The sequence below is a fragment of the Engraulis encrasicolus genome, chromosome 4 (assembly GCF_034702125.1).
Source record: "Engraulis encrasicolus isolate BLACKSEA-1 chromosome 4, IST_EnEncr_1.0, whole genome shotgun sequence".
In the NCBI taxonomy this organism is placed as follows: Eukaryota; Metazoa; Chordata; class Actinopteri; order Clupeiformes; family Engraulidae; genus Engraulis; species Engraulis encrasicolus.
Window position 1 is genome coordinate 33942153 of NC_085860.1, and position 14366 is coordinate 33956518.

The window sequence follows — 14366 nt, forward strand, 5'->3', positions numbered from 1 at the left end:
ACACAGTCCATGAACTAGAGCAAAAGAAATTCTATACATGGTTGGAGTGGATGTACGCTCATTGTTTCAATCTGCATAGCCTATGCATGAATAGGAGCAATGATTGAATTTTGTGTTTGGCTCAACATACATTTGTTTTCTTTTTTCATGGATTATGTAAATGATTACCCTAATATATGTAAGGTGTTTCACAGATTGCAGACAAGAACTTGACATTGGATACATACTAACTTTATTACATCAGTTATACAATACTAAGTTAAAAGTAAAAAATGTTTACTGTGCAGTATTCTGATTAGATGTAATTTAAGTCTATAATACCTACTGTGTTTTTACTCAATATACATTAGCTATTGTGCATTCCTTCTTGTCGCTTTACAGGATGACTGAAGGCCACAGCTCATGTGAAGGCAGCTCAGAGGATCAGAAAATTGAGTTTGAGGAGTTTCTCAATAGGTAACAATACACATTACAATTTTGATGTAAAACCAAGAAAATACATTAGCACTCACATATTTCAGATATTGTTTCCTGAATTGCCTGGATTTCAAACTTTTTATAGTCTTATGAACTTAAAAAGTAATCAGGTCAATGTTCAGCTTTTTCAAAGTGTGTGTGTGTGTACATGTGTGTGTGTGGGTGTGTGCGTGTGTGTGCATCTTCTCTTTCTCTCCTGAGGTGCACAGAGTGTCTGAACCTGCCCTCTACTGCTCGCAGACTCTTTCAGGAGGAGGGGAAGGAGCTTTTCCTCCTCACTGGACTACAGAGAGATCAGCTGGTAGGAGAAATTCATGATCCATCCAAAACTCAAACACAGTGGGTTTTCCTTAAGGTGTCTTGGTACTATAAAACATGAATGTTCCTAGTTGGTTCAGAGGAGTAGATGTGTGCACATCCCACCTGAGTAACAATGAGAGTAACTCCAAGTGAAAAAGAAATAAAGTCCGAGACACTGCTTGTCTACTGTGTATTTAATAGAAGACCTGAAGGTCGAAACGTTGCGCTCTATAAAATACACAGTAGACAAGCAGTATCGCGGACTTTATTTCTTTTTCACTTGGATGTTCCAAGTTGGTGCCTGTTTCCTTGCTGAGGCAAATGCCCTTGCATGCTTTGAGACCACATGAACGTGTATGGGCGTACAGTATGGTATGTTATGTATGTGTGACGCATTTATGCTCAAGTTAATCAATGCTGAAATGTTTTCCTGAAGACTGAAATGAATGCTGTGAGATGCGCATGTATGTATTACCATATTGCATGCACAGCACTATACTATATACAGTGCCCTCCATAATTATTGGCACCCCTGGTTGAGATGTGTTAAAAGCCTTAAAATAAATTCAGTGTTTATTGCAGAAGAATACTAGCCTGGGAACTCCCACACTGCCTTTAGTTCTACACAATCGTTTCGATCTGAAAGACAGTCTGGGGAGGATGACTCATAACGTCCAAGATCATGGGCACTGTGTCATAATGGCCCAGCATTCCGACCTTAACAGTTTCTCTGCCCAATCAGAGAGCAGGGCAGTGTGTCATAATAGCCAAGTATTCTCTCCCCTATGGAATTTACAATAGGCAACTCCCCAGACCTAATCTCACTTGTGATTAGGTCTGGTGTTAACCAGGCAAGAAGAATACTGTCACATTGAAAATTGTAGGAAAATGTAACCTTCAACTCAAATGAATTGTAAGAAAATAAAAAAATCCCTGACTAAAAAATAATTATTTTTCATTAAATCACCTGTTCCACAATTATTGGCACCCTTAACAATTCCCAGGAAATAAATATAATTGAAGCATTTCTGTCATTTCTACAGTAGTTTACAAAGTTTACCAGAGTATGTAGGAACATTTAATTAGTAATTCATCACTTCCTGTTTCCCTGGGGTATAAATATGACGTGACACCGAGGCTATTTCTCTTATCCACTCTTAAACATGGGAAAGACAAAGGAACACAGCATACAAGTGAGGCAGATGTGCGTCGACCTTCACAGGTCAGGCAGAGGCTACAAGAAGATTGCCACTCAACTGCAGCTGCCCATATCCACTGTGAGAGGAATAATTAAGAAGTTCAAAACAACTGGAACAGTGGTAAACAAGCCTGGACGAGGACCCATGTTTATTTTGCCACCACGCACAGTGAGGAGGATGGTAAGAGAAATCAAAAGATCTCCAAAGCTCACTGTTACAGAATTACAACAAATGGTAGCATCCTGGGGTCACAAAGTCTCCAAATCAACCATAAGGCGCTGTCTACACGCCAACAAGCTGTTTGGGAGGCATGCACAGAGAAAACCTTTCCTCACTCACAATCATAAATGCAAGCGTCTGGAGTTCGCCAAGCGGTATTGGGGCTTCAACTGGGACCGTGTGCTTTGGTCAGATGAGACCAAGATTGAGCTTTTTGGCAACAAACACTGTAAGTGGGTCTGGCGTACCACGAAAGATGCGCATGCTGAAAAGCACCTCATACCCACTGTGAAGTATGGGGGTGGGTCAGTGATGCTGTGGGGCTGTTTCGCTTCCAAAGGCCCTGGGAACCTTGTTAGGGTGCATGGCATCATGAATAGTTTGAAATACCAGGACATTTTAAATCAAAATCTGTTGCCCTCTGCCCGAAAGCTGAAGCTGGGTCGTCACTGGGTCTTTCAGCAAGACAATGACCCTAAACATATGGCCAAATCTACACAGAAATGGTTCACCAGACACAAAATCAAGCTCCTCCCATGGCCATCTCAGTCCCCTGACCTCAACCCCATTGAGAACCTGTGGGGTGAGCTGAAGAGGAGAGTACAGAGGAGAGGACCCAGGTCTCTGGATGATTTAGAGAGATTCTGCAAAGAGGAATGGCTGAAGATCGCTCTTTCTGTCTTTTCCCATCTTGTGAAACATTATAGGAGAAGATTCGGTGCTGTTTTGTTGGCAAAAGGGGGTTGTACAAAATATTAACACCAGGGGTGCTAATAATTGTGACACACATTATTTGATGTCAAATAATTATTTCTTTATGTGGGATTTTTTTCCCCACTGAATAAATGCACTTGTATTGAAGGTTGGATTTTTCTCTTTTTTTCCATTAAGGTCCCATATTATTTAGAAAAAAAATAAAATAATTGGAAGCTAAAAAACACATCTTAACCAGGGGTGCCAATAATAATGGAGGGCACTGTATATATGTGCTATGCCAGTAAGTGGTAGTCCACAGTCCATCATAGCATGGTTCCTGTGCTTGGCCTGTGCATGGCAGTAATAAGTGTTCATGTGGCCTGTGTGTGTGTGTTTGCTGTAGGTGTACGTGTCGTGTGGGGAGCAGTGGGTGAACCCTAAGGAGCAGCAGTTAGCGGCCCAGAGACGCCGCACAGTGCTGGGGCTGGAGCAGGACATAGCACACATACAGTACTACTGTGCACTCAGGAACTGCTTCCAGGGTACAAAATACAATGTATCCTACCATGTTATAATGAGGGCTGGTGTAGTGAGTCTACAGTAGTGTAGTCTCTTACTGCAGATGGGCCTGTCAGCAGGCCTATTCACACGCTCCTGAACCTGAAAACACTCAAATACATTATAACAATATTGCAAAGAATCTGAAGTAACTGATTAAGACTCGGACATTACTATTGTAATCCTTTCATTTTCATATCTACTGCCCTACTGACATCTTACTACCTCCGCCAAGGAGGTTATCTTTTCGGCCGTGATGGTTTGTCTGCCTGTTTGTCTGTCTGTCAGTCAGCAGGGTAACTCAAAAAGTTCTGAACGTATTTTGATTAAATTTTGTGAAATTGATGGAAATGACAAAAGGAGCAAGTGATTCAATTTTGGTTGCTATCCAGATCATGATCAGGATCCAGAAATTTTTAAAGGATTCTTCACCATTGTGGCATAGGGAGAATTTTGACATTCTAGTTTCTAACTCCACAAAAACAGGACTAGACAAGACAAGACTTGAAAAAATTAGCGTGTAACGTAGTCAAATGTTCTATCAAACATCTTCCTTGGCGGGGGTCCGCACTCTGAGTGCATTTCTTGTTGTACCTTGTGTCATCATTCTCTGTCTTAATTTGGTCATTCTTGCTTCTCTCTGCATCTGTCTATCGGCTTGTATGTACTTTGTAAATCTGCCTGCCTGCCTGCCCGTCTGTCTGCCTGTCTCTCTCTCTCTCTCTCTCTGACTCTCTCTCTCTCTCTCTCTCTCTCTCTCCCTCTCTCTCTCTCTCTCTTTGTCTCTGTCTCATGAGTATGTGGCTGTGTGTGTGTGGGGGGGTGGGGGGTGGGGGCGGGTGTCTTTGCGTCCGTGTGTGTTTGTCTGTCTGCATGTGTCTGTGTGTCTGTATCAGACCTCGTCCTTGATGTTGAGGGAGGACAGCCCCAGGAGGGCTCGGCACTGGTGGTCTCGCCTCAGCACCTCGCCCTTGAAGACCCAGCCGCTGAGGAGGAGAGGGAGAGCACCCCCTCTCCAGAGCAGGAGGAGGAGGAGGAGGTGCAGGAGGTGCAGGAGAAGAAGGCCTGCCTTGACCCCTCCTCACACCACCACACCCCGTAAGCACAGCAGCAATCACCCCCATACCTGGTGATGGACATCTAATAACTCCAAAGACCTCCACACTGATGAACCCCCACATCCTCGCACTGGCCCCTGTAAATCATTTCCCAGTGATCATGGACACCCAATTACTACACTGGACGCCCATCCCCATAGCGAGAACTAGTGTTGAATCCAAAAGTGACACTCTAGAAAGGAGATATCCGAAATTTCTGATTAGAGTACGATTAGATTAGTTTAATGTCACGACTTGGAGTGTTGTCCTTTCTCCTGATCCCGCACACTGTCCATTCCACCAACAAACTTTAATACAACGTTTCGGTCATCCGACCTTCTTCAGGTAAAGTTACAAACACAATTCAAACACCAATTGTTTGAATTGTGTTTGTAACTTTACCTGAAGAAGGTCGGATGACCGAAACGTTGTATTAAAGTTTGTTGGTGGAATGGACAGTGTGCGGGATTTCTTTGCACTTGACTGACAACCCCGCTGGGATAACATCCTACGCACCTGCCCAACTACAGAGGTGTGCAAAAGCGTCTTTATTTAAACTTTCTCCTGATCCGAAAGCTACCGTAGGCCATAGGACCACACACTACCAAGGTGGGCAGTTGTCCCGGGCACAGGGAGAGGGAGTGGGGCTCAGAATTCGGTCCTTATTACATTGTATGCAGGACTCTAAAAAAATTCTGCATCGGCCAAAATGGCTTTGATGTTACTAGACAAACACATCACTCACTAATGGGTTAAAACTGATAGTAAGTTTTATTTTTCTACCAACCAAACTGAATTTTCACCAGCATTTGGTGTTAATTTAGAGCCCTGATTGTATGTATTGGGGGGTGGGGGCTTTATAGATGACTTTATCTGGGCCAGGGCAAAGCTGTCAGCGACCCTGCATACTACAATCAGTTCATCTGCATAGTCTACTGCAGTTCATCATCAGTAGGGAACTGCAGTCAAGTTCTGCACTTACCTCAGACATGCCTGGTCATTAACTGGGGCTGGGAGATTAAGTGGTGTGAAAAGTGGCCTCTCTGATTCCTGTCCTTCTTCTAGAGGAGACGACGCGCACTCGAGAGCTCACCAGAGAGCCGACGAGCGGGCGGCAAAGCGCCGATTTCCATGGCAACAGAGCTCCGAGGCATGCTCAGAAGGGGAGAACGACCCGGCTAATGGAGATGCATGTTTTAGGACAGACAAAAGCAGGTCAGTTTGACCGTTAAGAGCAGAGAGTGAGTGAGCGTCATCCCCAATGTCAGGAGCACCACGTCCCCCCCTCCTGCTGAAAATGTGGCTTGCTGCTTAACCTTTTGTGCTTGTGGTGATGTTTGTGACTGTGTCCCAAGTTCCTCTTCTCGTTCTGTTTCTGGTGTTCCGATTCATTCTCTGATAAAGCTGTCCAGTTGGTTGAATTCTGTTCACTGAGGGTTTTTTTGTGCACTGAAGTAAAGAAAACTGCCTCCCCAAATCCTGAGGCACGTAACCTACTAAAAAGAACCATTGAGCTTCACAGAGGACCCAGACTAACTCCATTAAAGGGTCTCTCCGCTAGAGCAATTGCATATTTGTAAAGGAACACGTATTGCAGGCTATGGAATAGATACTGTAAACTAGCTTTTAAGAGTTACTCATTTAGTGATAGTCTAGTCATCTTGCCTCCCAAGTCAAGGGGAAGTCACTGTATGTGTGAAGTGATTCCCCTTTGTGTTCATAAAGCACACACCACAACACCCCGTCAAAGCAATTACATTGAACTCCTGCATTGCATTTCATTCAACACAGTGACAGGTGTGCAGAGCATTGTGTGGGCACAGCACCATGCTCAGAGCACCCCAGTCACAGCACTGCCAGAGAGAGTAGAGAGAGGGAGGTTCCATTGGCCCATTGTTTCCGGGTTCTATTATTGCAAGGGGGAGGGGGGAAATCCCCCTTTAGGCAGACATAGGCAGACCTAGGCAGACCTAAGGACTGTTCTATTCAATGCTAGGAGTATTATGACACGCCCCTTTAGGCAGACCGGAACCTGGTCATGTTAGGTGCCCATAGCAACCCATTACATTGGCATATCTCTATATACTTAAAGAATCTCTGGCACTACAGTGCATAAAGGCACTGGTCGTTTTCTCCTCCCCACCCCACCCAACTGCCTTGTGAAGAAAAGTGAACTTTTGTTGACTCTGTGGCCGCATGTCTAACTCCCTAAGGGTTAACTCCTGACACTCCTTACATTAAGCACTATCCCATGCAGGGCCACTGACAGCTCTGGCTGGGCCGGGACACAGTCAAGTGAAGGGCCCCCCTCACCCAACACTTGCAATGTAATAAGGACCCAATTCTGGGGCCCCCCTCTCCATGGGCCTGGGACAAGTGACCCCTTTGTCACACCCCCACCCCCGCGTTGGTGTACCGCATCCCTGAGCCCATGAGTATCCCATTGTGTCTGCTCGCAGGGTTGCTGCTGTCAACAAGCGGCAGCAGTTTGAGTGGAGGGAGGGGCAGCTGCAGGTGTGTGGTGGAGCGGGCCAGTGGCTGTGTGTGGGAGTGGGGGCCAGAGGAGGGGGTGGAGGAGGTGGAGGAGGGGCCGTCGACCACACAGGAACCCCAGTCCACCTGCTGCCCAGGAACCCATCAGACCCTCACCAGCTCTGGGTCTACAGAGAGGAGGAAAGGTGGGAGACAAGTCGTAGTACAAAATGTTTTTGTGATGAAAAACAGATTTTAGTGCTTTTTTATTATTAGAATAGGCTATTCTTTTCGTGACTGTAAATGTGATTGTGCACACACACAGGACACTCCACCTACAGGCTGACCCCAGTTTGGTGTTGGCAGTGTCCATACCCCGGACCACCCACTCACATCGACCTACCACCACTCCTGTAGCCTGGTCTGTCGTCGTACAGGTGAGTAGCATAAGCATATGTTGTATATGGCACCTACTGTACAAAAGTACATACACATGCACAGTTGCAAACACTCACACGCGCGTACACACGCACGTACGCACGTATGCACGCACGCACGCACGCACACACACACACACACACGCACACACACACGCACACACACAGACACACAGACACACAGACACACAGACACCACAGACACCATAGCCGGTTTTACCAATAGGAAGACTAGACCAGTGGTTCTTAACCTTTTTTCCTTAAAGCACCCCTTTACATGTGCCCAAGACAAGCCGCGCACCCCCAACCCAAACTTCTGTGCGTGAACAAGCACTAAAAATGATTTAAGAGATGAGGCTTCCTGTTTGAGACATTAAGCAATTCCTTGATTCCTTTGCATAGGGATCAAAACATGTTTTATTTTGCCTTTGACTTGGCCTAATTATAATGTTCTCAAGCAAAATTTTGGTCACAACCTCAACACAAACACAATTCCGTGCACCCCCCAGGGGGTGCCCGCACCCAAGGTTAAGAACCACAGGACTAGACAATTTCCTAGGGCCCCAGGAAAACTGCCCTTGACAGGGGTCCCCAACAGTCAGCCCCGCCATGGTACTAAGTGACAGCAAATACAACTCAAGAGGGCCCTATGTTTATATTTTGGGCTCCCAGATGGGTAGAACCACCACTGCTAGCCTACCACTAATAATTCTCTGCATGTTTTTGTTTCTCTCAGCCTTATAGGCCCCAGAGCTCTGCAGCTGCCCATCAGAGGTGGGGTTGGCAGCCAGAGTGGAGGCTGCTGTGGGCCTTCTACACAGACGCCCTGGAGCAGGAGCTAACGGCCGCCCGCCTGGCCTCCGTCTGCACCGCCTGCATAGGCCCACAGCCCCTGCTACAGCAGGTACATGGGTGCCACAAGGGGAAAGGTGTTACAGATTCTAAGGGCCCAAGCACTGACAGCACTAACAGGGGCCCTTAAGAAGGCCCAAAATTTGAATCTTTCATGGGGCCCAAAATTTTCGGCGGTGCCCCTAGGTGTACAGCACAGCCTGCCTGGGGCATAGCCAGCCAGACATGAAGCCATTTATGTAGCAATGTTTGGAAGTCAGAGGCGTGCTCAGTGCCTTTAGAAAGATGAAAAAAGTGTTCTTGTGGGTGCTCTTTGGTTCAAGGTTCAATGTCAAAAAGTTGCTTGAAAAGAGAAAAAACTTTTCTTCACCAAGGCACTCCAAAAAGTATAGTTAAAAATGTCTTTATTATTATGACATGTCCATTAAGGACTTTAAAATTGCCCACGCGTAGCCCTGAAGAAGGCTCAACTGCCGCTATGTGTGGGCAATTTTAAAGTCCTTAATACTATGCTTTTTGATGTGCCTTGGTGAAGTTTTTTTCTCTTTTCAAGCAACTTTTCGATTTATGTAGCTTTTTTTTTTTTTTTAAAAGCCCTTACTAGGGACGGCATTGGAAATTAGCCTTTGGTTATACCCTGTACATGCTATGATACTTTCTGTTGGGCTGTTGCACAGTCTACTGTATGATATGCCTCTGTCCCTATCAAATTAACTAAACAAAATTAATCTAAACTAAACTAAGCTAGAGATGAAATACGTTGGACAAGAAAAAATACAGTGATCCTGAAGGTGGTCAGGTAATATGACATCATTTTGGCTGGATGATTCTTTGTTTTGGTCAAACTTTTAGCTTGTGTTCACTATGTCTAACTACTGTATTTTTTTGTACTGTATTGCACATCGACCTATTTAGGTCTACGGTACTATGGTGGCGTCCAGTGGTTGCATTTGCATCCCCTCCCATTTGTATCCGCTCCTACGTTACTATATCTGGAGAAAATGGTCATTTCTATTACACTTAGTGGTTTACGATATGTCTTTACCTTTGTACTTTTATCTTTTAACATCAATGTCTTACCCACTGTTCTAGTGCTTTTTACATGCACACTCTCTGTAGTGCACTAGAAGGATGCGTCACATCTATTCCACTGAATGCCTGTTGTACTATGGGGAACGTCACTATTTTTCCTGAAAGATTGCACATAGATAGTAATATAAGTAGTATGGCCTCATTAAGAGATTTGTATGCCATTTCATTCAGGGCTACTACTTCACTATCTCTGGAAAGAGGGAGAGGGTGGAGGTGTGTGTCAGCTGTGCCACGGAGATGAGAGGGAGGTTCCACTTGAAGAAGCTGCCCCCAAACTCAGCCTTTCGCTGTGCCACAGCCAATCAGAGTCCACACCTGAACCCGAGGGGACCATTCAGGAGCCTGAGAGTGTGTGAGGTCAGCGGTCAAGTCCTCTTATGTCTCTGCATGGATATGAACACTAGATGCTGTGTTCAGCAGTGGCGGAACAATTGCATACAGGGCCCCAGGGCAAGACTGTTATAGGGCCCCACATACCACCTGCCAAGGTCACAATAGGGCCCCCACCACCAATACAAGAGGGCCCTGGGCCCCTGGCCAGATGCCCTGCTTGCCTTCCCTATTGCGCCGCCCCTGGTGTTTAGCCTTTTGCCCTTTTGCCGTAACCGTGCAGTGCCTTAGCTGTTTGAGCCACAGTCAAGGCCAAAGTGCCCTTTATTTGCCTTATAGAGAAAAGATAGATGCAACTCCTCATGCAGTCTGAAATACATTCAGGGCTGAAAATGTTGCATTATGGTTAGCAATTGAGTTCTATTCCGTTCTTTTCTACTTAAATATGGATAACTGAACGTCATCCCAATGCATCCTTTTCAGCCCAGAATGCAAAATGGGTTCGTTTGAGATGATCTGGCTTGTTAGTGGCTAAAGCAATGCCCTGTGGTGATGTTGGATGATGTCATTCTCATTAAATAGAAAAAAGCACACTCTCTCTTTTATTCCCTTTAACAAAAAAAGGTTTATTGCACCATCTCCTAAACAATCCAACATGTTTTGGCATCAAGCCGTCTTCAGTGTGTAACTGAGATTATCTCATGTAAACATCAGCATACCACTTTGGGTGGATACCAATAGAGCTTGAAAGTGATGTCACTTCCCCCGATTTCATGGGACCTCAACGGCGACCTCAAAATCGTAGCATGTAATCCAATGGCGGTATTAAAATTATATTTCGATCCCCTTTGAGTTGTGCCACGAGCTCCATATATGTTGTTTCTGATATTTTTGCTTAATTTTTCGTACGAACCCCCAAACTTTTTAGAAAGCTGTGTTTCTTCACATTTTTCATGCCGACGGCCTTGGAACAAAACATTGATACTTCTGCATGAATAATCTTTATCTAGCCTCTTAAACAGCATATTTGTAGCCCAGCGCATATCATGCCTGAGATCAGAAGATATTTACTCGCTACCATGTTGTTAGATGGTCAGCTTAGGTCCCGTGAAACGCGGAACCAAGGGGCGGGACTTTCAAGCTCTATTGGTACACATGTTCGGCTAAACCTCCACTGCAATGCTGCTGGTCACAGTCACCTCATTTGAAAACCAAAAAAGGGTCATTCTTTCAGGAGCCTAAGAGTGTGTGAGGTCATAGGTCATGTCATCGCATCACATGACTCGGTGTGACATGCACACATGTATTACCATGTGCTGCCGCCACTTCTTGATTTCCATTACATGACAAATTGAATGTGAGACATGCATGTGTCTCTTGACAAAGATTTGAATATTTAAACCGAAGACGTCAAACAAATCCTATAAGATAAGTTTCTCCATATGGATGTCCCAGATGTGCCTCTCTGCAGTGTGTGTGTCCGTGTGTGTGTCCGTGTCCGTGTGTGTGTGTGTGTGTGTGTGTGTGTGTGTGTGTGTGTGTGTGTGTGTGTGTGTGTGTGTGTGTGTGTGTGTGTGTGTGTGTGTGTGTGTGTGTGTGTGTGTGTGTGTGTGTGTGTGTGTGTGTGTGTGTGTGTGTGTGGGAGAGAGAGAGAAAGAGAGAGAGGGATACAGACATATAGACACCAGCAGACAGACATACATGCACGGACGCAAAGCCACACACCCATGAGAGAGAGAGGGAGAAAGAGTGAGAGACAGAGAGGGAGAGAGAGAGAGAGAGAGAGAGAGAGACCGACAGAGACACAGAGAGACAGACAGACAGACAGAGATAGTGTAAGAGAGGGAGAGATCCATGTCTTATTATGTATGTGTGAGGCAAAACATGACTTACAACATCTTGCATGTAGTAGAGAATGAAGAGTGCAGCTGTGGTTGTTGTGATTGTCAGACGGATCTGAGTGCCGAGGCTGCAGACGCGACTCTGTGTCTCCTCCTGGAGCGTGTCGAGCGTCTGAGGAGGGAAGGCTCAGGGCAGACACAGACAGAGACGCCCACACACACTCAGGCCTCCTCGCAGGCGCACGCGCAGACACAGGGCCGGTCCCCAGGGGGCAGCAGCGTGCAGCCGCCCGTGAAGGTCCAGGCCCACAGGAACGGGCAGAGAAGACAAGAGGCCCAGCTGATCACCGCAGCTACAATGCCACTGGTGACATGCTACATACTACACAAACACACAGGCACACAGACATATACACATGCAAAAGTACACACACACACATGCACACACATACACATACATGCAAAAGCACACACATGCACACACACACACACACACACACACACACACACACACACACACACACACAGACACTCGCACACACACACACACACTCACACACACACACACACACACACACACACACACACACACACACACACACACACACACACACACACACACACACACACACACACACACACACACACACACACACACACACACACTAAGTAAAGTTATTGCACCTCTCCAATTCTATGAATGAAGATGAATGTCCTACCATTACTCGCACAAATCTTTAAATCCATAAATCTATCCCCTTTATCCTAAATGTCAGCTGCTGACAGAGGCTACCAGGCGTCTGGGTCTCCAGCGGGCTGCCCAGTACCTCTACGCAGCTGACGGTACTCGCATCCTCACCATGCAGCAGCTGAAGGCCTGGGCCCTCAACCAGAGACTGCAGGAGGAGCACCACCACACCAGCACAGACACACACATCAGGCACAATGCAGATGGGCCAGATGCCCCCATCTCTGGAGGTATGGTAACTTCCCATTGCGTAAGGCCCCAAAAGGCTTTGATAAACTTTGCATATTTTGGTATTATTTATACTGTAGATGTATATACTCCTACTTTTGTTGTGTATACAACTGTATATGAAGGGCTTTGTTGCAAAATGACGTATATCCATTTTGGAACATTTTGGGAAATTGACATTTTTTGGCATTCCATTGCATTGCATTGCAAAAAAGTATGTTCTCAAAATATATGAATGGCAAGAATTCACACATGGATTATAAGGTGACAGGAAATGCATCTCTTCATATACTGTATACTGTATATACTCTATATATAGACAATTTTACAATGTGTTGAATTGCATTTTGTTTGCACTTTATATTGAGTATCAGAAACAGAACATTTTTACCACTAATGCTTGAAAACCCTCCACACCAGGCTAGCTCAAATCAAACATACTGTATTGTCCTCATGAAAGTGATTTGACGGCACCTTGTTGTACTGCATCTGTCTGGCCCTCTCTGACCTCCAGAGTCAGTCCCAGGGGGTGCCCACCACCATCCCCCCAGCCCCACTGATGCCCACACCCCACTCCTGGTGACCGAGGCTGAGGTGGACACAGTGGACCAGGCCCTGCTGACGCTGGTCCTCCGGGAGCCCATCCCTGTGTGGGTGTCCTGCGGGGAGGCCTTTCAACCGCCACAGGGTACCGCAGGACACCTGATGCCCTGCTGTGGGCCTTTTTTCCAATACTTGTTTTGTTTGTTTGTCTGCCATCTGCCTTTTGGCCAATGTTTAACTGGTTTTATCAATACAGCCCATCTGTAATCGCTACGGATATTGTAGCGTTACCTCTCACAATATTAAGACATGAAGGTGAATGGATGTGTGTACTTTCCATGGCAGATTTATAACCTCAAGATGTCCTGTGAGATAAATACTGTACTACCTACGTTTTATACTTTATCAATAACATACATGCTAATGCAGTTTTGTCATGAAATCACTTGATATGTTTTGTCTTCAAGTTGTGAAACAAAGGGAGAGAGAGAAGGCAGTTCTCTGGATGAAGAAGGGGAAGCTGTGTGTGGATCTGGAGATCAGAAGACACAAGATGAGGCAGCAGAAAGGTACTGTAGAGCAGTGTTTCCCAACCTTTTTTGTCTTGTGTACCCCTTAAGCATTTTCATTGTGCCATGAGTACCCCCGAGTCAAGTTCTGTATCGCTTTCTCCATGCCAATGAAACTAAGCTACATACATTTGTTGAAATTACATTTTTCCAAGTACCCCCTGCAGTGTGCTCGCGTACCCCTAGTGGTACACGTACCCCTGGTTGGGAACCACTGCTGTAGAGCATAGACGTGCACAGATAGGGATGAGGTGGTGCTAAAGCTCCTGCCCCTTTGCCCTACTGAACAAAAAATGCCTATTTTGAAAGTTTTACTTTTTGAAAGTTTTTTTTTCACAGTGTACAGTGATCCATGTTGACATAATCATCTAGAAATGCTTGACGATTAAAATGTGTAAATGCCCCGATATAATATAGCTTCTATAGCCTAAGGCAGCCAGGAGCTCCACATGCCCCCTGGCCGGTCCTCGACCATCAGCCCCCCAAAATGTTTGTGCCGCTGCTGTAGGGAAGAGTATTGGAAATCAAACTCATCTTCAATGATCTGTTGAGTTCAGCTGCTTTAGCAAAATGAATTCCCTTAGCCACACAACACAGATACTTCTAGAAAGATTTTTATATAGGCCACTTAGTCAAAACCCTAACTATCCCCAAATGTGTGATATGTTAGCACCGTAACCTCGACAAGTACTGTATGTAGCACACCAC

The 14366-nt window shown here is 45.6% G+C and overlaps 1 protein-coding gene across 1 annotated transcript in view; it reads left to right on the forward strand.

The window, feature by feature from the left end:
• The first annotated feature begins 566 nt into the window (after positions 1-566).
• LOC134448064 (doublecortin domain-containing protein 1-like) overlaps positions 567-14366 on the forward strand; it is a 19055-nt gene continuing 5255 nt past the window's right edge. Inside the window, exons 1-14 of the mRNA XM_063197825.1 lie at positions 567-579; positions 687-778; positions 3295-3433; positions 4346-4547; positions 5612-5761; positions 7006-7076; positions 7125-7224; positions 7344-7455; positions 8192-8359; positions 9571-9756; positions 11680-11937; positions 12347-12548; positions 13061-13234; positions 13557-13658. Coding sequence (XP_063053895.1) covers positions 567-579; positions 687-778; positions 3295-3433; positions 4346-4547; positions 5612-5761; positions 7006-7076; positions 7125-7224; positions 7344-7455; positions 8192-8359; positions 9571-9756; positions 11680-11937; positions 12347-12548; positions 13061-13234; positions 13557-13658 — 1969 coding nt within the window. The remainder of the gene's footprint in view (positions 580-686; positions 779-3294; positions 3434-4345; positions 4548-5611; positions 5762-7005; positions 7077-7124; positions 7225-7343; positions 7456-8191; positions 8360-9570; positions 9757-11679; positions 11938-12346; positions 12549-13060; positions 13235-13556; positions 13659-14366) is intronic.